We start from the raw sequence: 20,510 nt of genomic DNA, 5'->3' as shown, positions 1-20,510 counted from the left end.
CTTACCTGGGTGAGCGGGAAGGCACCCGTAGACCATATGAAGTCTGTGACACAGCTTCTTGTGTAGCCCTTTCTCAGAGAGCTTTATGGTTTGCGTACCGCCGCCACCGGTGACATACACACAGCTCGCTAAAGTCACCTTGATTTATTGATGAGGGGAGTCAGATTGCGTCACGGCACATCTGTCCGGGAGTCGCTACCCATATGTCCCAATGCCAATCGCGATGGTGTAATCGTCCGTACATCTGTGCTGTGATTCGTCCGTACACCTGTCAATCATCGGATGCAGTTAGACCTGCCCACTGCATGCTGTTACATTTGGCCGTTACGATTAGCCTTTGGATTGGATTGGTGGCACATGCATGCCTCAGATGCCCATTTGTAAAACAGCCACAGATCTGAAAAAAGACCTCAGTTTAGTTCGTATAAAACGTCATTGGCATTAGCTGGGAAAAAAATCACAAAATCTGACATGAAACGGATCTGAAGCTGATCAAATTTGCTGTAAGGAATCTTTTCATGTGACCTAAACCAGAAGTGGACAAGGAGGGTCGTACCTGTTTCTGGTTTTAATGCAAACTTCTGGCCTAAATTACTTTATCTGCCCCAAAATTTATGTCACCTGACATTTTAGCTACATTTCCTGGTAAGCGCTTGAATGACAGCTGAAGACTGTTCTTGTGTCCCTGTATTAAACGTTTAACTGTGATCTAATCTACAAGCCAGCGTTGGTGTGTACAGCCAATTAGCTCATTTAGCCAGGGTAATTGGTGGGAAAAAAAACCTACACACACACCGGCCTCCAGGACTGGAATCGCCCTCCCCTTGACCTAACGCTCAAAGTGTTCTTCAGCTAAACCTGGCAACGGAGCAGTGTGCAGGCGTTTATTTTATCTTCGGTGAACTTGATTCCCATTGGTCGGTCATACTGTTATAACGCTCCTGTATGTCAGCCCTGGATACGTGTCTGATCTTCCTGCAGCTGTTTGCAGCGACGGCGGGCTCACCTTTTCCCCCCGACCGTCATTCCGCAGTTCGCTGTAATCGTCGGACCGAACGAAAAGCCGTTTGTTTGTTTTTCTCCGACGACCGTGCCCCCAGAGGAACGCTGGATGTGCATAATTAATTTCAGAAGTTTGATTTTGCGCCATGATTTATATTCATAAAGCTCATGATCATTATCTCTTTTTTTCTTTTTTTCCTTCTTTTTTTTGCGCTCCTGCCCTTTAAAAGATTAATCCTTTGGGAGAGTCTTCATGGGTGATTAGTGGTGTAGTAGCTGCTAGTTTTCCCGCCATCGCTCACGGTGAGGAAGGAAATGACACGGCAGTTGTTTGGCTTTTGCTTGTGGAATGCGTGTAATCATGTTTTTGTAATTTTACATCTTCTATTCAATGGAAACGTTTTCTGTTAGTTTTCAGAAATCACAAAGAGGTCTGGGAATATTGTGTAAGGAACGTGGGGGTGGGTGGGGAGGGCACTTTAATTTGGGGGGGGGGGAACACAAGTCTGGAGTCTTCAGATACCCGGTCCTGTTGAGCCTCAGGGTACGCTTGTTTTTTTGTTGTTGCTCGAAACTTAGATGGCCAATTAAGTAAGGTAATTACAAAAAAGTTCCTCATCGGTTTCTCTTGGATTGGAATTGGTTGCCGGTCTTAAGGTGAAGGCAAAACGCGGCAGACAAATGAGGACAGGGACTGCGGGCTCATTACAGTACATTTCATTCACTTAGCAGGCACTCTTAAACAGAGGGAAGTTGCGATCGTAGTGCAGCACTGTTAGTGTGCATGGATGCCTTCCCTGCTGAAAATTCCAGTTTAAACCAGTCTAAGCTGGTTTCAGTTGTGTTTTAGCCACTTTCAGTTGGTCAACCAACTGTTCACCAGTTGACCAGCCTACGCTAACCAGCTTAACCAGCTGTGTCCAGCTAGAGTCCAGCTTCGACCAACCACAGACCAGCTAGGACCAGCTAGAAGTGTCAAGTCAAATCACACCTTAAACCAGCTTAGAATCCCAGCCGGTCTTAGCAGAAATTTTCCATAGCATTTGTACTGAAACGAGTGTCAAGCTTGTCTGAACAATCTGAACTTTGACCCTGGAGATGCTTGGAAGTGTGAGAGAGGAAGACCGGATGCCGGTAACCGGGCGTGTTGCTACGGGAACGGCTGACAGTGGCCGGGGTGTGGTGGGTGGCGGTCGTCGCCACGGCAGCAGCCCGTACAGCGTTCACGGTGGTTGTTCGCAGTATTAATGCGAGCGCCCCGGGTTTCTCCTGCCGCTCTATTCGTGGATTTCACACTGTGACCGAGACCGAGCGAGAAAGCCAGTGGACTGGGGAGAAACTGTGAACTGTACGCAAAACTGTTCCCTGGCAAATTAAGGTGATAAATTATTGCAAGGTGGACCTCAAAAGTTACCAGATCCAGGGGTTCTGAAAAAGGTTTTATTTTTTGAATTATTATTTGTATGCAGGGGGCGGAGGAAATGCGTGCTGTGGCACCGAAGCGAACCTATGACATCATGGGGTCAAAGGTCACCCAGGGGTCATTGTGTGGATGAAATTTCAGGAATTTCGGTGTATTTGGTGGGACATGATCTCTAAGCCTACTTATGACCCCGGAGTAAGTCACCACTCCCTGTCCCACTCCCTGTTGAATTTATTACACAGGTTAATATCTTCTTCTATTTAGATACATAAATTAAAATGATCTCAATAAGAATATGAGTATAGATTATCTTTCTGATAATTTAAATTTTTTAATTAAAGTTTTTTTTCCTATATGGTCTATTATTATATTTCATATGTGACCAGTCAGGATAACACCCCACGTGAGGTCCCTCGTAGTGATATATGGCAGCATCACAATATTCCGGAAGCAGTTTTAACACTGTGTGTAACGGCTCGTGGGTTTGAGGGCGTAGTTGCGTTTATGGAGTGGCGTTATATTATTTCGGAAGCGGAGTGGAGAAGTCCTTGGCGCATTTCCCCTGGGTCAGATGAAGAGTAAAAGCAGAGCGTTCTCGTATAAGCCCCCCCCCCCTTTGCGTTTCACTCATAAAAGGAAGCCCGGGCAGCTCTGTGAGGACGAGGACGTTGGGAAGTTTTGGATGAAAGGCTTTTGAGTTGCGTAATCCAGCGGCGACGGCTGTTGTTCGGGGCCGACCCGATGTTCTGGCGTCTTTGATTCAAGCTCATTACGCTGACCTTTGGAGACTGCGGCTTACATAATATTGTTTTCCTTCCCCCCGCTCACTTGTTTATTCCTGGCCTGTCCCCGATTCCCTAAGTCACTGTTCTTAAGATAATTTCCGTCGTGTTGTCCTGGGCATGGATTTTTTATTTTTATTTTTTTTTTGGTGGAATTGCGAAAACCCTGCCCTGAAATGGCTTTGATGCGTTTGGGTTATGGCGGAACGGAGTGTCGCTGGAGGTGATGGTGCCGCGGGCTGCAGACTCTCCGGCTGAGTGGCCTCTGAAGGGCTCCATTCGAAGCTCGCCCCGGCGAGAGGCTCTGTTAAGGCTTTTTTTTTCCTGTTTTTTATATGAGATAAAAAAAAAATTTTTTTTTTTTTTGCTTGTTATTGTTGTTTTTTTCCCCTCTTCCTCTTTTTTTCGTATATTTTTTATTTATTTATTTTTTGCCCGACGGCGTTTTCGGCGGAGAAGGAGACGTTAATGTGGACGGACCGTAAAGGTCGCGCTCCGCGGGCGCGGGCGTCGTCTCCACGGCGTCGCTCGTACGCGCGCCACACACGATGCTCGCCAACCGCGCCCTCACCCACCCCCACCCCCACCCCCACCCTGAGCCCCCACCTCCACCCCTCGCCCCACCCTCACCCTCAGGCCACACCTCCACCCTGAGCCCTCTCCCCCCACCCTGAGCCACACCTCCACCCTCAGCCCCCCCCCCCCCCCACCCCACCTGAGCCCCCACCTCCCACCCTCACCCCCACCCTCACTCTCAGACCACACCTCCACCCTGAGCCCTCCCACCCTGAGCCCCATCTCCCCCCTCAGCCCCCACCCCCACCCCACCCTCCCCACCCTCAGCACACCTCCACCCTGACCCACCTCCACCTCCCCTCAGGCCACACCTCCACCCTGAGCCCTCTCCCCCCACCCTTAGCCCACACCTCCACCTGGAAAAGTGGACGTCATTTCCTCTCGTGGTTTTTGGTCACCTCGCAACATCTGCAGCAGAGCTGACTGAAGTTGCACTCGGCCCCGCGTCGTAATTCTGCTTCAATGTCGCAGACGCTGTGCTAAAATTGTTCGTTGTTTTTTGTTTTTTTTTTAGGCCTCCCTAAATTTTATTTTTTTACTGTTGGTAATTTAAGTTCACTGAAATGGCAGTTATTTCTTGTTCTCCTTGCAGATTTCCAGGAACCTTATGCTGTAGTCGTCCTTCTAGAAAAGGATTTAGTAGTTATTGATCTTGCACAAAATGGGTAAGTTCGAATATGGGTAGGTTTTTTTGTTGTTGCACAGTGCAGTGTGCTGTTATTTTTAATGGGTGCATTTTATTTAATTTACTTCTTGATTACTTTAACCAACAATACGATATTGTAGTCTGTTAAACTTGTCCAGAGTCTCCTTGCATTTTATTGACTTGCTCGCATTGTTAAGTACGCTTAGTTATGTTGGTTTTTGTTGCAGGCATTATTATTATTATTAGTCATACAGTATTAAATGTGTGACTCCTAAACTGACCCGTGGTGTTGTACTTAATCTGTACTGAATTTGCCCTTTATAGGGTGGTAAAAAACAAAAGGTTTTTGTTGCCTTGTTACACAAGCAATTGTTCAGTATGGCCCAAAATACAGTTAGTACTGAGGGGCTAATGAGAGTATTTTTACATGTACCAAATAAAATATCTAATAAGCAGAACGCTAAGTCATTGCCTAATTCACCACTGCCCGCAAAAGCTCAAATTGGTTTTGATTGCATTTTAGGTACTGTACACATTTTGCCTGTATATTCAAACCTATATAATGCAGAGTTTGTACATACGTTGTGAAGTTTTGTAAAGTGATCATTAATGACTTTGATTGTAAAGTGATCACTAATGATTTTATTTCAGTTCATTGCGATATATTGTATTTTCCTGAGGGATGGGTCTTTCCTGGCATAATGTGTGAATCGCGAATGTTTGTCTCTTTTTTCCCCCCGTCCCGCTCCAGATACCCCATCTTTGAGAACCCGTACCCGCTCACCATCCACGAGTCCCCGGTGACGTGCTGTGAGTACTTCGCCGACTGCCCCGTGGACCTCATCCCCGCCCTGTACTCCGTGGGCTCCAGGCAGAAGCGGCAAGGCTACAGTAAAAAGGTGTCCTGCACCCCCCGCCACCGCGCTCTCTCACACCTGCTGCCCCCCCCGACACACCTGTGTGCTCTCTCACACCTGGTGCCCCCCCAACCACACACCTGCTCACTCTCTCACACCGTGCCCCCCGCACACCTGTGCTGTCTCACACCTGCTGCCCCCCAGCACACCTGTGTGCTCCTCACACTCTGCCCCCCGACACCTGTGTGCTGTCTCACCTGGCCCCCCCAACACACACACCTGCTCACTCTCTCACACTTGCTGACCGCACACACACACCTGCTCGCTCTCGCACACCTGCTGCCCCCCAACACACACACCTGTGTGCTCTCACACACCTGCTGACCCCCCACACACACACACACACACACACCTGCTCTATTATCCCGGGATAATGTACTCAGTTGTTGTCCCCCCCTGACAGTGGCCCCCATATGGTGCAGAACATCACCTTCAGTAAACCTGTGAGTCACCAGCAGCCAGCGTGAAGCTCTCTGCATGCCGTGTTATCCCCATGGCAATTATCCTCCGGTGAAAAGGCTGCGTCCCATTGGCTGGCTGAGCGTGAGGGGGCGGGGTCAGTTGCGTGGTTGGGACCCCTTTTTTTTTTTTTTTAACCGGAGGAGCCGGTTCTTGAGAAGTGAGTCCGCCTGTTCTGAAGAGCATCGGGAGGTAAGACGCACAGGCACAGAAGCTGGAGAGAAGGCCACACAAGCGCTTGGCTGGCGTTTTATGGACTACCCATAATGCTGCGGTGGAGTGGTCTGCTGTTCCCTGACCTCGCCTGTGGGACGTGTGTACTAATGCTTCTCGGCGGTGGGTGGGGGGATTTTAAGAATGGAAGGAATGGAAGAAAAGGCCTGTCTGTGTTTGCCTGCGTGAGGTCCGCTGCTGTGAGGTGGGCATTGTGGTTGGGGGGGTTCCCTGCTCTGGGGGGGGCACGCCCTTTAGAAACACCCTTCTCGGGACGGAACGGAAGCGGCAATTGATTCGCCCCTCTCAGCCGGGATGCTCTGGGGGGGGGGGGGGGGAGAGACAGACAGAGCCCGGGCTGAGATTCATCGTGTATCCCCTAGCAACGGCGCTTCTCCCGAAAAGCCCGTCGGTCTAAAAACGGAACGGGCGCTTCGCACCTCTTATCCCCGCCTCACAGCCGCGGTCCCGGGCACTGGCTCGGATGGGGGGGCGGGGGGGACGGTGACGGTCACGGGGGATTTTTCGAGGAGGTTCAGCTCACCGCGAACGGCTCAGAGCTGCTGGTGGGAGGCGGGCTGTGCTGACTGGGTACAGCTATATCTGTGTTCTGATTACCCACAATGCACTGGGCCAGTGTCTCATAAGCGAATGGCTCGTCTGTTTCGTACCTTTCTGTTGGAGTCATGTCAGACTGATAAAAAGTGTCCTTTACTGTGTATATGATGAGAAACTGAATACAATACTCTGATAACGTGTTTTGTCTTCTTTTTGTTTTTATTTTAGGAGTGGCCCATCAGCGGCGGTACCTGGGGTCTCGGGACACAGAGCTACCCAGAGATCATTATCACCGGGTGAGGGCTGCGCACTGCGGGGCTCCCCGAGGGGGGCTCCAGCAGCGGTGGTTTTACCGTACGCGGGTATGCGGGGGGGGGGGCGGGGGGGTGCGCGTGTCCGGGGAGTGGCCGGAGAAGCTGTGCAAAAAAAAAAAAGCTGCGCAAGGAAATAAAATGAACTTGTGTCTGCCACCACCCCCCCCAGACACCCCCCAAATGTCTACAGTTCAGCTGAAATCGCAAAAAAGGATAGGGCATGTAAGCACTTTCCCACTTTCACACTTTCACTTTTAGCTTCTGTGTCCAGGAATGAAAAAAGGCTGCATACAACTCCCAGAATGCCGTTCGCTTGTAGGAGTAACAGTGATGACAGCGCTGCGGTTGAATGTGAACAGAGAGGAGCACAGTCTGTCTTCACTCAGTTAATTCCATTTGGTTCCCTTGTTTGGTTTTACTTATTCATGCGCTCGTTCATTTATTCATGTGTCAGACTGTTGCTTGTCCATATTTCCGTCGGTCCTGTGAGCGTTGTTGTGACAGAACATCTCGGGGAAACTTCACAGGAATGTCTGTTCGGCTTGTTACCGCCAGTAGGTCGTAGGCATTATGCCTGATACAGACAGGAGACATTGGTTCTAATCTGCAACGGCAGGTAAATCCTCTGTAGTAGCAAGCCTTCAAGACAGAGAGATTTCTCCACCCCTCTCCTACTCCCAATCTTTGATGTGATTGGCCAGATCATAGCCAATCGGATTGCGCAGAGATAGACATGTGCTGTAACCCTTCCATCTGGAGGTTGTCCACTCTTGACAGTGCTGCCAGTCCACACAGACTCCGTATAACACACTTAAAACAATTCTAGTGCTTTAGCCTGCGGGGTGGGAAAAAAAAAAGTGAAAGATTTGATTAAGCCGAAGAAGTAATTATCCTCCTCTTCTGTGATTAACAGGCATGCAGATGGGTCAGTAAAATTCTGGGATGCTTCTGCAAGTAAGTCTGCTGCTCTTTTCTTTTCCCTTTTCCTTTTTTTTTTTAGCGAGCAGAACACACTGCGTTCGGTCCCCGACGGAAAACAAAAAAACACAGGGAAGGTGATTGGTTGTCCGAAATTGAGCGTTTATAAATCATCAGTGTGTGAGGGTCATTAACCGAACTCTGTGCTCGGTACGGCACGTCCAACTATAAACTATCCCCGGGGCTCATTTTATATCACTTAATGGCTTTTTTCTGATAACTTCTAATTAATTTCCAGTTGCAATTAGACGGGCATGTTACATGGGGTGAGTACAAGTTAACGCTTATAGAAATATAATGACTTGCTGTGTCTAATAATGTACTGCAGTTGAAAATATTCACACTTTTTGAATCATCACTGTATTTTTAAGATATATATTACAGTATCTAAATGCCTGAAAGCAGCGGAAATAGATATTTTTGCCAATATATTATGAAAAGTTGAATTTCCATAAGGGAACAGCCCAAGGTGCTCTGTGATGGTTTGTAGGTGGTCTTTGTGGTGCAGTGTGAATGTGATACTTCATGCAGGGATGGAGAGCCACAGGATCAGCTGGCTTTCCATCGTTCACTCTGCACTTAATTGATCCATTAAAGCAGCTGTTTTCACAGGCAACTCCCATGGTCTCTTTGGTTCTAAATTTGTTTTGGCTTTAGGGTTGCAGACAAAAACCGGTACCCCTCTTTTTGAAACTCTTTCCACCACGTTTGCACACACACTGTATTCCGGGTCATTGTGATTGTTATTATTGTCGTTATTACTGATGTCTCGTAGCGGTGTACAGAAAGGTGCTTTCTCATAGCAGGTGCAGTTTGCAGGTGTTGCGCTGGGACAGACCATTAGCCATTAGAGCAGTGACTCGGCGGGCCGGGGGGGGAGGGGGGGGCTGGGGAAAGGGTGGGGGTGGGGGGTTAAACACTGTCACATTGCCACTGGACTCTACAAACCCCCCCCTCCCCCTTTACCCATAAATCTGTTCTGCAAACATCTGGCTGGCTCTGTGTTTCGGGCCGATTAATCACAGGAAGCGTCACTGGGCCTGGCGGTGGCTAAGAGCCGAAGGCACTTCCATTTGTCTTTCACAGGTCATGTGACTCATACGCCCTATGATTGCAAATTAACATGAGCTGCGCTTTATTAAACCCAAACGTGTGAAACTAAATATTATTGTTATTATTATTTGTTGTAGTAACACCTGCAATGTAAAAGTACCTTTGTATACACTGCTGCAAGACATTAGTTATAACGATAATAATAATAATCATAATGACCCAGAATACCCAGTGTGTGTAAAGGTGGTGGAAAGAGTTTTGCAGTAGTAGTACTACTGCTATTGGTAGTGCTGATATTAGTAGAAGATGTAGTGATGCAATTAACTTATTCTTTTTGCTGCTATTCATCAGAGGTAAATGATTCTCCTTTTAGCATGGCACACGATCTATCTGCTCGCTGTCCCACGAAGCCGCTGCAGTTACCGGCAGTTACATTTTGAAATGGGGGGGGGGGGGGCGGAGCGATGCCACGGGCAGATGAAACGCATTTAACCCAGTTCACGGGCGCATTGGGCAGCTAACCGCCAGGCTGTAATCGCCTTCTCAGATGAGGTTCCAGAATGTTTGTTGCGTGGGATTTCAGGGGGTCACTAAGGTGGATTATGCAGAGCTGCAGTTTTGCTTTTTGCCCGTTACATTTTTCTGGTGCTGCTTTTAAAAAAAATCTTTGACCCGCATTTTTGTATAGGGGGTAAGCTCCACCAATAGCCAGGTGTGTAAGGCCTGTTTTTGTATAGGGGTAAGATCTTATCAATAGCCAGGGGTGTAAGGCCTGTTGCATTAGTAGTTGTAACGTTCAGGGGTAACTCTATCAATAGCCAGTGTGTGAGCCTGTTTGATTGGGGTAAACTCCATTAGCCAGGTGTGTGAGCCCTGTTTTTGCATTGGGGTAAGCTCTACCGTTAGCCAGGTGTGTAAGCTCTGTTTTTGCATTGGGGTAAGCTTTACCGTTAGCCAGGTGGCTAAGCCGAAGGTGTTGCCCCTCCCTCAGTAATGCTGCAAGTGCTGTACAAGCTGAAGACGGCCAAGGTGTTCGAGAAGGCCCGGAACAAGGAGGACAAGCCCAACACGGACATCGTGGACGAGGACCCCTTCGCCATCCAGCTCCTGGCCTGGTGCCCCGAGAGCCGCATGCTGTGCGTGGCCGGCGTCTCCGCCCACGTCATCGTCTACCGGTTCAGCAAACAGGAAGTGGTGACGGAGGTGGTGCAGGTGAGAGCCAAAGCCCCCCGAGACAGGAAGTGGGGTTAGGGGTTAGGGGTTAGGGGTTAGGGTACCCAAAGCAGGAGAGCTGTGGCCATGGTGCGTCTCCGCCCACGTCATCGTCTACCGGTTCAGCAAACAGGAAGTGGTGACGGAGGTGGTGCAGGTGAGAGCCCGCGCCCCCCGAGACAGGAAGTGGGGTTAGGGGTTAGGTAGTACCCAAAGCTGGAGAGCTGTGGCCGTGGTTTCCTACTTTTACCCGATGTGTAGAGAATGGACAGGTTGGCGCAATATGGCGGAAGTCGCAGCTGGCCAATCAGTGGTCACTTCAGATCACCGTGTGTGTGTGTGTGTGTGTGGTTTTCATTGTCATAACCTTGGATGCGAATTAGAAAACAACACTCATCCTGACCTCCCTGTTTTATCTCAGAACCCCGAGCCTGTTGTTTTTCGTTCTTTGCCATTGTCTCATTTATGGCCTGATTTCCTTAGATCAGTAAATGTCTGGACTGAGTCCAGCTCAATGTTGTGGTGACAGATGGCGGCCGACGGGGGTGGGGCGGGGCGGGGTGCAAAGCTCGGACCTCCGGGGCACTAACGGCGCCCCGTTCCGGTGGCGTCCTTCGAATCCAGGCGCTAATTCGACCCCGGGGGGGCAGGGGGGGGGTACGGCAGACTCCCTTCCTTCTGCCTTCTTCAGCTCAGAGCTCCGCCGTGGAGACATCAGACCCACGTCTCCGGTCGGCTCGGCGCGACGCTAGCGGGCTTAGCGCGTTCCCATGGGTCCTAATCCCTTCCGCATGGTCTCCTTACCGTGGGGGGGTCGGCTTGGATCCGAGGGTTCATGGGAGGGGCACTGCTTTAGGGAACTTTGAGTTGAACATGGCTCCCGCATGCTTACAGTAAGAGTGAAGAACATGCTGCCAAGCGGGGAGGCCGTGTTTTACCCGAACGTATTCGCCAGCTGTCACGGTGGACACGCCCATTTCGGGGGAACTGTGGTTTATAATCTTTAAATATAATGTAATCATAAAAATAAAAAAAACTGTGCTCAACGGGCCTCATTCACAAAACTTTTCTTAAATAATTCTTAATCTTTTGTTCTTAAAAATGTTCCTACGGAAAAATGATACAAGATTCATGTCACGTGTGCAGACTTTTGTTTTTGTGCTTATCCCAGGTGTATGAGATGATGAATGCTGGCTGTTTATAAATTTTATGCCTAATCCTGTTCATTGATGATGTGATTTGAATAAGGAAACAGCCATGAGTAAACACAGATAAGAAAAAAAATAATGAATGCCAAAACGTTCTTGGAAACGTCCTTACACGCAGTTTACGATCGAATGTGATCGTACGCATGCTTCATTGACGTCCGCGGTGATCGTAGCAGCCGTAAAACGAAATATTTTATTCCTCGTGCTAATGTGACAGGGCTGCTGCGGGCTTTCAAACCGTGGCCTTTGTCTGTCGCTCCAAGAGCGATGGGATTAGCCCGCTAGGCTAAAGCCTAAAGTCCGTACCCTCAGTGTTGCATTTTGTGGCTCGCTAACGCTAACGTGTCTGAACCGACAGCGAGGGGCAAACTCACAACGTTCCTTCAGCACGCCAGCTGTCTGAGCTGATCGTACGCTTCTTCTTCTTCTTTTGACAGTTGGAACTTTTTGTGAAACCAAATTTGTGCTTGTGTGGTGGGATGCCCTCACGGTCTGTTTGGGTGTATAACCGGGTGAGGGATCGGGAGAAGGATGGAAAATTAATCGTTCACGCGCTCGTCGGTAGCGCTGAGAGGACTCCCAGGATGCTCTGCTCTGGTCGGCGCCGGGCGCGGGGCCCGAATGGCTGCCGGAGTCCCGATTAGCAGCTGCGAGAACCGTGGAACGTTCCGGGCACCGATTAATTGGAGTGAATTTAAGTGATTACCACGGGGGGGGGGGTTCTCCCCACCTCGCCTGATGCGTCAGCGAGAAACGTCGCGCCCTCTCACTCCCCTCCCCCCCCCCCCGAAAGCGCCTTCCTCCCCCATCCCGCCAGGAGTTGAGGGTCAGCAGCAGTGGGAGCTCCGCCTCGCCGAAGGGGGAGGTTTGGGAACGAGTGGATAACGAGCCCGTGAGTATCTGCCATCGGGCCGGCGGATACGCCCTAATTAGGGGGAAGCTTGGGGCGGGTGCTCTTCTGAAGGGGAGGACAGCAGAGCCCACAGTGTTCTCTGGGCCCTAATCCTCTGAAGAGCGGAGGCTTCTTTTTTTCCCAACATTCTAAGTCAGTGTTCTAGAACTTCACTGCTTTCGGCTGCCGGTAGGGATTGTGACATCAGCATCAGAATGTTCTGTCTAGAACATTCTAATCCATTGTCTATGACCTCACACTTTAAAGGGTTAAGGGAGAGATGGCATTGGGAACCACAGCATGACGTCTTAACAGCTCAATAGTGCGTGGGAGCAGATTTGGCTCGGGGGGGGGGGGGAGCGGCTCTCTGGATGACTGACAAGGGTGTGCTTGACCTCCTGCTCATCTCTGGTCACGTGATGCGGTGAAAGTGTCATGGGGAGGGGGGGGCATTTGGAGTTTAGGGGTTTATCGTCCCCTCTCACCCTGGCATTTCATTCGTTCGGCTCGTCTGCTCGACGCAAGATTAGCTCTCCGGAAGGTTCTCTCCCTCTCTTGTGCCTAAGTAGGACTGGTCACATCAAAGTTAATGAAGATGTCAAGTAGCGTTTATCCCTTTTTTTTCTTTTTTTTTTTTGAGCTCAAGTTCAAGGCCTTCAGCGTGTCAAAGATGACAAATCCCCCTCTATTCTCTTAAAGTGGGGCTCTTATGGAGACGATTATCAGCGTTGTTTGGTGTCGCAAGGCATTGTGGGTCTTCGCACTGTGATCTCCACTGTAGAGGAGGTAGGATGGGAGGATGGGAAGGCGACACTTCACAAATCTGGTGTCATGTTTGATGAGTGACCCAGTGACCTTCACAGAACTGTGGTGTTTTTCTGTGGGGAGCCAGAACTTTATTGCTTTGTGGGAGTCGGTGATTGACAGCACTGAAACTCCGCCCACCCACTGTGTTGTTCATTGAAGCCTAATAGCTGGTAAACATTGTGTAGTGTTTATATAAACATATATTCTCACGCTACAATAAATACTGTACCTCGAGAACAAAGAAGCTTAACCCCATATTTATCGGAAAACAGTGCTTTTAAACATGCAATTAAACTCTAATAACTGGAGACTGTTTTAGCCTTTTGTGTTATTTTCTAATGTGTTCTATGTCTGTGTGTGTATGTGCATCTGTGTGTTTGTGTGCATGCATGCGTGCGTGTGTGTCTGTCTGTGTGCGTGTGTGTGTGTGTGTGTGTGTGTGTGTGCGTGTATGTGTGTGGGTGTGTGTGTGTGTGTGTGTGTGCCCGCAGCTCCTGGAGGTGCGGTTGCAGTACGAGCTGAATGAAATGGACTCTCCGGAGGTGGGGGGGGACCAGCCGCCAGCCCTGCCCACCCCTGGAGCCACGTCCAGCCCCCAGTCCCACCCCTCCACCAGCAGCAGCTCCTCAGACGGGATCCGGGACAACGTCCCCTGCCTAAAGTACGACACACACGCACACGCACACGCACACGCACACGCACACATACACACACACACACTCACACACAAGCATCCACACACACACACATACACACACTCACACACAAGCATCCACACACACACACACACTGACACGCATGTACACATATACATACACACACACTCACACACACACACACACTCACACACACTCACACACAAGCATCCACACACACACATATACGGACACACACACACACACTGACATGCATGTACACATACACACACACACACACACACACATTGCTCGAACCCACCCCACCCCTCCCCCCACAAAGGAAGCCACAACCGTCGCGGCCTTCTGCTGAAACCGAATGGCTTCTGCCCCTTCGCCATATGTGCACAGCCGCTAGCAGCGTTAGCAGTGTTAGCGCCGTCGCCGGGCTACAAGGCTGACTGCTCAGTGCATCCTGCCAAACTTTCCCATGCGCGAGCGTCGTTCCCCCTCCTGCCCCACCCCCCCTCACCGCCCCCCGCCTCCCCAAGGTGCCCTTGGACGCCTGGAAGACTCCTTAAGCCGCCCTGTCAGGCTGAGCGTCTGAGTGAGCCCGCGCTTGGGGGCTCATCGCCGTGGCGATGGGTATTTATCCCTGAGCGCCGCGCGGAGATTATTCCGTCTCCCTCGGTCTTTAGCGCCGGCCCCGATCTGTCAGCGCGGCGCTACCTGGACGCCGGAGAGCTCGCCGTAATTACGAGCACGCCCCCCCCCCCCACCGCCCCCCACCCCCCTCGGGGACGTGAGTAATGAATCTGCACCTGAGTAATCAAACTCCTCTACTCCGCGCTCCCAAACGGAGCGTGTGCCGTACTGCACATAAACGCACACGAGTAGTGAACCCCCCCAGAACCCCCCCCCCCCACACACACACACACACACACACACACCTTACAGTCACTGTGTTTGTTTTGCGCTTCCTCCTGTATCTGTACAGTGGGGTACCTGGCAGTCATGGACTTCGCGCTCGCTGTTTTTTGGGGTGCACGGTTCACAGCACTGACTTTGCGCTCTTTGGTTTTTGGGGTGCAGGGTCCGCAGCACCCCTCTGAAGCAGTCTCCGGGGTACCAGGTGGAGCTCGTGGTTCAGCTGGTCTGGGTCAGCGGGGAGCCACCTCAGCAAATCACCAGCCTGGCCATCAACTCCTCCTACGGGCTGTAAGTCTCCCGAGCAGCGCCGGGTAGCGCCGGGTCTGTGTGGTTCTGTTGGGTCTAAATGTCTGAGCCAGGCCAATGGGGATCTGTTGGGTCTAAATGTTCAGGCCAGGCCAATGGGGATCTGTTGGGTCTAAATTACCAGGCCAGACTTGTGTGGATCTGTTAGGTCTAAACGTCTGAGCTGGGCCTTTGTATAATGAATCTGGGCTATATGTTAGAACGACACTGTACCTGTGCAGGAGTGATTGGCTGTCATCTCATCTCCCTGGGTACCTGGGCAGTCAGAACAGCAGAAATCCTGCCCATCTTCCCACTGCAGTCAGAACAGCAGAACACGTGCCCTTCTTCCCACTGCAGTCAGAACAGTAGAAACCCTGCCCATCTTCCCACTGCAGTCAGAACAGCAGAAACCCTGCCCATCTTCCCACTGCAGTCAGAACAGCAGAAACCCTGCCCATCTTCCCACTGCAGTCAGAACAGCAGAAACCCTGCCCATCTTCCCACTGCAGTCAGAACAGCAGAAACCCTGCCCATCTTCCCACTGCAGTCAGAACAGCAGAAACCCTGCCCATCTTCCCACTGCAGTCAGAACAGCAGAACACCTGCCCATCTTCCCACTGCAGTCAGAACAGCAGAAACTCTGCCCATCTTCAGACGCAAGACTGAAGAGTCACCTCTTCAGATTGCACCACTGCTCCCCTCACCCACTTTGGATATCCTGTCTTTTTCTCTTCATGCCCTTGGATAATGTTCTAGGCGTTGCAGTGTAAGATGAAGGTTATCCGTACCTTCTTGTCACAATACAAATTGTCGGTTGTCAGGTTGATGTTACGCTTAGTGGCCATAAATGTTCCTTCTTGGCGACGCTGCGTTCTCGTCTTCCTGGGAGCGACATCGATGTTCCGCAGTAATGTTCATCTACCGAATGATTGTAATGTAAATGTAATACAGCGTAATGGGAGAGGGTCACGCCTGTGTGGGACTTGCTATGCAGGGCCGCGCCTCCCGGTCGTTTTACAAAGCCGTGGCACGGAGTGGTCTCGGACCGCAGCGGTCTCGGGGAAGATGGAGCCTAATCTCCCGAGGAGGGGAAATCTACTGTACGATCTCAAGCAGTCCTTGATTTGCCCTTTTGTTACGCGGCTCTCCGTTTGAAAGGGTTTCCTTTTATTGTGGAGAGGTGGGGCAGAAGTGGCTCGTGTCATCCATGATTAATGTCCAAGTGTACAAGACCGCAATTTCAATGGATTACTCTGTTGAATAACTCTCTCTCTCTCTCTCTCTCTGTCTCTCTCTCTCTCTCTCTCTCTCTCTCTCTCCCCTTTCTCTCTCTGTCTGACACACTCTCTCTCTCTCTCTCTCTCTCTCTCTCTCTCTCTCTCTCTCTCTCTCTCTCCCTCTCTCTCTCTCTCTCTCTCTCTCTCTCTGTCTCTTTGTACCTCTAGCGTGGTTTTCGGCAACAGCAATGGCCTCGCCGTTGTCGACTACCTCCAGAAGACTGTTCTACTGAACCTGGGGACGATCGAGCTGTACGGGTCCAGCGACCCTTACCAGAGGCAGCCGAGGTCCCCCCGGAAAGCCAGACAGCCGTCTGGAGGTAAGAGCAACGTGCAGGGAAACAAAAACAAAAAAAAACAACCCCCCCCTCCCCAGCCGCTTGGATTCTTCCAGTTCACATCCTTCCTCCTTTCGCATGTTACAGATCTGAGTGCTTTAGTCTGAATGGTCTTCTTCTTCGTTTAACCCTTCGAAGAGTAGATTTCTCTGAAATGTTTGTGTTTTTATTTTATAAGTCTATTCAGTGTTCTAGAACTCCGCTGCCTTCAGTCACCAGCAGTGACTGTTACATCAGCTTCAGAATGTTTGGTTAAGAACGTTCTAATCGCGTATTGTTATCCAGTGCTAGCTGTAGGAAGTGGTGGTGGCTGTCTGTTTTCACTACGTGAGCTCCCGCCCTGCAGTGCCACTCTCCATCCCACAGGGGGCGCCAGTGTCACACTGTGCATCTGTCCAGTGGGTCACATGATACCCACATTTATCTCTAGATTGAAGAAAGTAGTCAAATCTGGTTGATTGGCTGTTTTCTTGCTACCCATGAAGTACAGTACGTTGTCACCTGGACAAAATAGTTCACCTGCTGTATTCTCTTTAAATTTAGGATGCAAGTATTCAGTTTCCTCATTTTATTCTGGTCTGTTCATTCTTTATTAATACAGTATGCCTCCAGGAATAGAAGGATTTTTCGAAGACGGGACAAATTTTATTTCCTATTCATTGTAAATCATTCAAATTTTAAGACTGTATTCCAGGGGAATTGGTTTCTGAGTACTTCAGCCTATTGGAATACATTACAGTGTAAGCGACACATTTTGACATTTTGGATGAACAACAATAATGCATTTTTGAGAGCATGTTGCAGTGCATTAATCACTGCTTGTTTTCGAGGATTTTATTTGTTTTGCGAAAGGTTCTCCTCCGTCCTGGGAACAGAGTGTGCGTTTGGGGGCTTGGCGGGTGGAGGGGTGGGGGTGTGTATGCGGCCCCACGCTATGTCAGTGTGGCTGTCCTTTCCCTGGGACGGCCGTGTGCCAGACTACCTCACTTATTCCCCTCCCCCGACTGTGTCTCCACACAATGCCATTAAGCTGGACTGACCGTGTCACGACCCTTGTCTGACCTTCACCTGCCACCGACACGGCCCCTTTTCTGCCTTCACTCAAAACCAATGCTCATTGGCCCTTCTTATTGTTAATCATTTTATTATTATTTCTCGGACCCTCTAATATTGTATCCGTCAGATCCGAGGCTTGCTCTCTGCTGAGTGCGGACGCTTCGCTTGCGTGTGAAGTCAGAATTTTTCACACGCGCTCGTTCCCAGTGCTTTCTTTTTTTAGCATCTCTGCAAACTCTTGACGAGTTTGATGGGCCACCTCGAGACGGGCAGGGGGAGGAGTCACGCGTTTCAGACGCGAGTCTTCGGTGTGTGGGCGTGGCTGGGGGTGGAGGGCCTGGCCGAGCTCCTGGCGAACGCGGCGGCTGGCGCTGTGGCGTCACGCCGAGGAGCTCCTCCCCCTGGAGTGGCGGACAGGTGCCGTGCTTCTCTGGTCCCCGGAATGCAGCCGCCATCCAAAAAAAATTATTATTTTTTTAAATCCACCAGTCAGCTTTTAGATGAAAACCCTCCTCAACTGCAAGCCTGTATCAATATCACTCAGCAACTTATTATTATTTTTTTATACAGTAAATTGATTTGTGTGCGCTTGGTTTATCGCATTGCGAGCCTATTTCAGTTCTGTCTGACAGCGAGTCCAACTGAAATTCTTCTCAATTTCCTAACCACAACCACCCCCCCCCCCCCAATCCCCACCCCCCTGTAAAAGTAACATGGTGTTTATGTATTTAAAAACCTCGCACGGATACAGGAAGCAGGTGCGTGCTCCTGCGTGCTGCTGCACCACGGCAACAGCCTGGAACTGCGCTGAGACACGATGCCACCTACTGGCCGGTAGCGGAATTGCACCTCTGATGTTACTGTATGAGGAGGGAAGAAGAAGTGGGGGGGGGAGGGGGGGAGGTGGGAAAGCAAAACTATGTTGCGTAATAGGAAGCTGTGACTTAGCAACAGATTGCGGGGGTACATTAAAATGCCATTTGCGGCGTCAAATTTAATTGACATCGGTCAGACCTGTCGGTATTAACTCAGCCAGAGCATTAATCACGCAGCTGCTCCCTGTTCCCGTTCACATCCCTGTTTTCTTATTTGTGTTTCGTTCCCTGGGAAGGACGCGGAGCGCGGCGGCACGCCGTTAGATTAATCACAAACGACCGTGTGAGTCGTTAAAACAGACGTCAAAGGCGGCACCGTACCTTCGGGATCCGTGCCAGAGGGGCCAGAGACAATTCACCCACTAAATATAAGGGGCAGGTACAGCTGCCTCTCCTCCCGGGACGTGGGGGTGGGGTATGTGACCCTCCCGAAAGTGAGTGGTGTGATGGGGTGGGGTGGGGGGGAGGGAGGGGTGGCGTCCGGTTTCTTTTTCTTAACTTGATGGAGTGGTGGGGTTGAGGGGGACGGGGGGGCAGGGGGGGGGTCGGGTTTTTGTTTTTGGGTGCCCGTTAACTTCCTGGTCTGTTTCAGCAGGTCTCTGTGACATTAACGAGGGCTCCAGCACCTCAGAGGACCGCTGCAAGTCGCCCACTTCAGGTAAGACTCCGCCTCTTCTGCACGCGCGCACGCACACGCACACGCGCCTTAGCCTGGCCGCTAACCGAACCGCTACAGGTCTGTCCGTACTGTAACTGCCGCAACAAAGACCCCGCCAGCCACCAACCGACGTCTTATTTTATGACTGATTTATGACAAAAAACGTGTCCGCAGATCCGCAGTGCGAACGATGAGTTTCAGCTGGGAGGGGAAAAAAATGAAAAGGTGACCCCACGTTTATGCTGCGACGGTTAACCAGAGATTATGTTTTTAAAAAAAAAATAGATATCAATATACGTATATCTGACTCCCCAGTTACTCAGCTCTGCATTTTAAACTCTGCCGTTGAAGCTGAAGCTCCAATTTGAAAACTCCTCCTACTGAAAGGAGGCGGGGTCGAATTTAACACCTGCGGCAGTTAAGATGCTGAGAGGAGGGCAGGAACGCAGGAGTTGGATAACTGGCGAGACTACAGCAGTGATCTCAGACTCCCATAGGGCCGGAGCTCCTGCTGGCTTTTGGGATTTCCTGTCAATCAGCAGCCGGTGTTGCCCTTGGAAACAAGGTGTGCAGACTCTTTAGCCAATCAATGACTTACCTAATTTAAGCACTTAAGTGCAGGAGCCCATCAAAAGCCAGCAGACACAGCGCCACTCCTGGATTTGAGTTTGAGATCCCCGATCTGTAGAATCTGTGAGATCACCTTGCCGTTTGGTCTGTGCCGGATTAGGACTGGGCATTCCGTGCCACAACATAAAAATCCGGTGAGCAGATAACTGCCTGGCAAAGGAGGGGTTATGGGACTACAGGACCTCAGTATGGCCGACGTCTTAAAGTAAAACACGGCCCGCTATCTTTTAATCAGCGGTGAGAACCTCAGCCCCCGACTGTGGCGAGGTTGTGGGTTTGAATCCCGCGAGCTCACCACTGGAAGTCATAACAGTGACTGATAAAAACACTGCCCGCTTCCTCTCGGAGCGCGGGTGCGCATCGTAGGGAGAGAGTCGGGGTGAAGGCCCAAAGGTGGACTGGCGGTTTGCCCCGTGGTCGTGCTAACGAGCTAACGTTGGCTCCCACGTCACAAACCGAAATAATGCCTCTCGAAGATGTGGACATTGTTTTGACAGATGTGAATCAACACGGGGGAAGTAATTTAACGCGCACAAAGACATTTTCAACATCATAGTGTACAAACCTAAACGGAAATTGAATTCAGCTGAATATCTGGTCCTTCAAGCCATGAAGAAAAAGGTTTTTAAAGTCACTCTCATCTTTGTTTGTCGAGGTAATTTTAGGGGGCTTAAGAGTTTTGGGTGATATGAAGCTAACTGACGTTTGGGCTGTGAGCAAAATCTTTCCGGGGAATTTCAGCTTCTGTTTGAGTTTGAGCAACGCGCCAAAAATAAATCCAGA

General features: G+C 50.4%; 1 protein-coding gene across 20 annotated transcripts in view; it reads left to right on the top strand.

Annotated features, from left to right (window-relative positions):
* stxbp5a (syntaxin binding protein 5a (tomosyn)) overlaps positions 1 to 20,510 on the top strand; it is a 130,066-nt gene that overhangs the window by 88,268 nt on the left and 21,288 nt on the right. For 14 of the 20 annotated variants that reach the window (XM_064340477.1, XM_064340475.1, XM_064340480.1 and 11 more), the window contains exons 11-19: positions 4,376 to 4,448; positions 5,181 to 5,328; positions 6,805 to 6,872; positions 7,804 to 7,844; positions 9,913 to 10,133; positions 13,532 to 13,701; positions 14,768 to 14,893; positions 16,339 to 16,490; positions 19,032 to 19,097. In XM_064340477.1, coding sequence (XP_064196547.1) covers positions 4,376 to 4,448; positions 5,181 to 5,328; positions 6,805 to 6,872; positions 7,804 to 7,844; positions 9,913 to 10,133; positions 13,532 to 13,701; positions 14,768 to 14,893; positions 16,339 to 16,490; positions 19,032 to 19,097 — 1,065 coding nt within the window. The remainder of the gene's footprint in view (positions 1 to 4,375; positions 4,449 to 5,180; positions 5,329 to 6,804; positions 6,873 to 7,803; positions 7,845 to 9,912; positions 10,134 to 13,531; positions 13,702 to 14,767; positions 14,894 to 16,338; positions 16,491 to 19,031; positions 19,098 to 20,510) is intronic. The other 6 variants (XM_064340476.1, XM_064340479.1, XM_064340486.1 and 3 more) reach the window with 1 other exon arrangement.

This window comes from Anguilla rostrata, chromosome 6 (assembly GCF_018555375.3).
Source record: "Anguilla rostrata isolate EN2019 chromosome 6, ASM1855537v3, whole genome shotgun sequence".
NCBI lineage: Eukaryota > Metazoa > Chordata > Actinopteri > Anguilliformes > Anguillidae > Anguilla > Anguilla rostrata.
This window is presented reverse-complemented; position numbering and strand designations above follow the sequence as displayed.